The 2,572-nt window shown below is 41.3% G+C and overlaps 1 protein-coding gene across 1 annotated transcript; it reads left to right on the top strand.

Moving 5' to 3' along the window:
• Window positions 1–1,333: 1,333 nt before the first annotated feature.
• Window positions 1,334–2,323, top strand: LOC145898184 (uncharacterized). Its single transcript, XM_082986615.1, has one exon. The coding sequence runs from the start codon at window positions 1,334–1,336 to the stop codon at window positions 2,321–2,323; it is 990 nt and encodes a 329-aa protein (XP_082842741.1).
• The last annotated feature ends 249 nt before the right edge of the window (window positions 2,324–2,572 follow it).

Below are 2,572 nucleotides of genomic sequence, written 5' to 3'. Positions count from 1 at the left end.
GTAATTTGTGTGGAGTGATGGCGAAATTTTGTCCCTTTTCTAACACTGTTGTTTCTGCTTTAGTTAAGACACGGGAAGAAATGTTTTTAATCCAAATTCCTTTTTGATCGGAACCTTGTTGTCTGTCTTTGTTTGAATTATCCAAAGATTTCATTTTGGTTTCATGTCTTGCTTCACATAAACTGGCTACTGCTTGTCGACGAAAATTTCTATACGAAACCAAGGATTCAAAAAGACTCGGGGAAAGATGTTCCTGGAGGTGTTTCTTCAGATTCTCCGAGGTCTTCTTAAGTTGCGAGATTTTTTGGTGAGAATTGGCAATGCGACATTTTAGCAATTGCCAACCGCAGTTTCTCACAAGTTTAAAAGCCTGTCTAGTCTTGTCCGGAGGAGTTAACCTTAAACTTTTTGGAAGAGTCCTGAGGTCTTTGCATCTATGATTGAACCGTAGGTGACTGTACTCCTTTTCAATCGTGCAAATTTCATCACTCCACACAAATTACCCACCATTGATCTGATCAGTGCCTCTGAAGCAGCTCTTCTACGCCTGGGCACAGATAAACTAGCGGAAGCCGATCATGCCCGTAGCAAAATTTCTAAGATTTTGAAAGAAGCCAAATTGCCACCTTCAAACTTTTCTAAAGAAGAATGGGAAGCAACTAAGAGTTTGAGGAACGACACCAACATCATCATATCCAAGGCTGACAAAGGAAATTGCACTGTGGTCATGGACAGACAAGATTATGACAATAAAGTTGTTACCATGCTCTCGGACAACGAAACTTACAAGAAACTTGCCAAATCACCTTGTACTAGACTGGAGACGAAACTGAACAAATTTGTGTGGAAACTACGGACAGAAGACTGCATATCCCAACCGGAGTATCGAAGACTACACAGCAGCGACGGTGTGCTCCCAAAGTTCTACGGGTTACCCAAAATCCATAAGGAAGGTATTCCATTAAGACCGATTGTTTCTTTTGTTAACTCGCCAACCTACCAGCTATCTAAGTTCATCAGTCAAATTTTATTTCCTTTAGTTAATAGTACTGACTTTACTGTAAAAAATTCCAGTGAGTTTGTAAAGATTATTTCTGAATATAAATTACTTCCGCATGAGTGTCAAGTATCGTTTGATGTCGTTAGCCTGTTTACGTCAATTCCGACAGATGTTGCGCTCAGAATATCCTTGGACCAACTACAACAAGACACAACACTACATGAACGTACCAATCTTAAGTTAACACACATCCAAGAGGCATTACAGTTGTGCTTAGACTCGACTGTTTTCACATATAAACACGACATTTACCAACAAATTTTTGGCACCCCCATGGGCTCTCCCATTTCACCGGTTCTGGCCAACATTATAATGGAACAACTTGAGCAAACCGCTCTTGCTTCCTTCAAAACACCCCCGCGACTTTGGCTCCGCTATGTCGATGACACGTACGTCATCATAGCAAAAGACGAGGTCGCAGGGTTTCATAACCACATAAACAGCATCGAACCTTCCATTAAGTTTACCCGGGAAACACAACATGACCATAGTCTGTCATTTTTGGACGTAAACGTCACTGCAAACCCGGACGGGAAACTTACCACCTCCATTTTTTACAAGCCTACACACACTAACCGCTACTTACAATACACCTCACACCATCCGAAACATCAAAAACTCACTGTGGCCAGAACCTTATATAACAGAACGATTACACATATTGCCGATCCACACACTCGGAGGGTTGAACGCAAACACATTCGAAACGTTCTAAAACTAAACAAATTTCCCACTAACCTAAATCTCACACCCCACACACACAACAAACCCACACAAACATATACAGCATTCACTTCCATACCATATGTACAGGGAGTTTCTGAGCGGATATCAAGAATACTCAACGCCACTGGCGTAAAAGTTGCCATGAAACCGGTATGCACTTTAGAAAACATGTTTCCCAAACCTAAAGACCGTATTCCCATGCTTCAAATGACCGGTGTAGTTTACTTAATCCCTTGTCTTGATTGTAACACTGTGTATATTGGCCAGACTAAGCGCAATTTAACGTCCCGTATTAAAGAACACAAGGCAGCCATACGCAATATGGAACCCAATAAATCTGCCCTATGTGCCCACATGCTTGACACCGACCACCGTATCAATTGGAAGGAAGCAAAAGTATTAAAACATGAAACAATTTTGGCAAAACGGTTGGTTGTGGAAAATTATTATATTAATTCGCTACCGAATGTTTTAAATCGGAACGATGGAAAAGTACTTTCGCCCGTGTTCCGCAATTTCGCCCGTAACAATTCGTGACTTTTGTTTCCCATGTTTGGCGGTTTGACCCATGATCGATGTTGTCCATTGAATTATGTCCCGCTGTGTTTTAGCTGTTACGCCCTTTTGTTTTTTCGTCGCTCAATTTCTTTGCCCTGTTGGTTCGCTTCGCTACTGTGTTTGTTTTATTCTCTGAAGAAGCCTAGTCGTACGTACAGGCGAAACGTCAGAAAATACAATCTTTTTTAAACAAAAGGTGTATATTTGTTGTTCTCCACCAGAAGAGCG

Source organism: Ascidia mentula, chromosome 4, assembly GCF_947561715.1.
Source record: "Ascidia mentula chromosome 4, kaAscMent1.1, whole genome shotgun sequence".
Classification (NCBI taxonomy): Eukaryota; Metazoa; Chordata; class Ascidiacea; order Phlebobranchia; family Ascidiidae; genus Ascidia; species Ascidia mentula.
Note: the sequence above shows the minus strand (reverse complement) of the source record. Positions and strands in the feature narration are given on the sequence as shown.

Coding starts and splice junctions, on each gene's coding strand:
- LOC145898184 (XM_082986615.1), top strand. CDS start 1,334: ATGGGCTCTCCCATTTCACCGGTTCTGGCCAACATTATAATGGAACAA.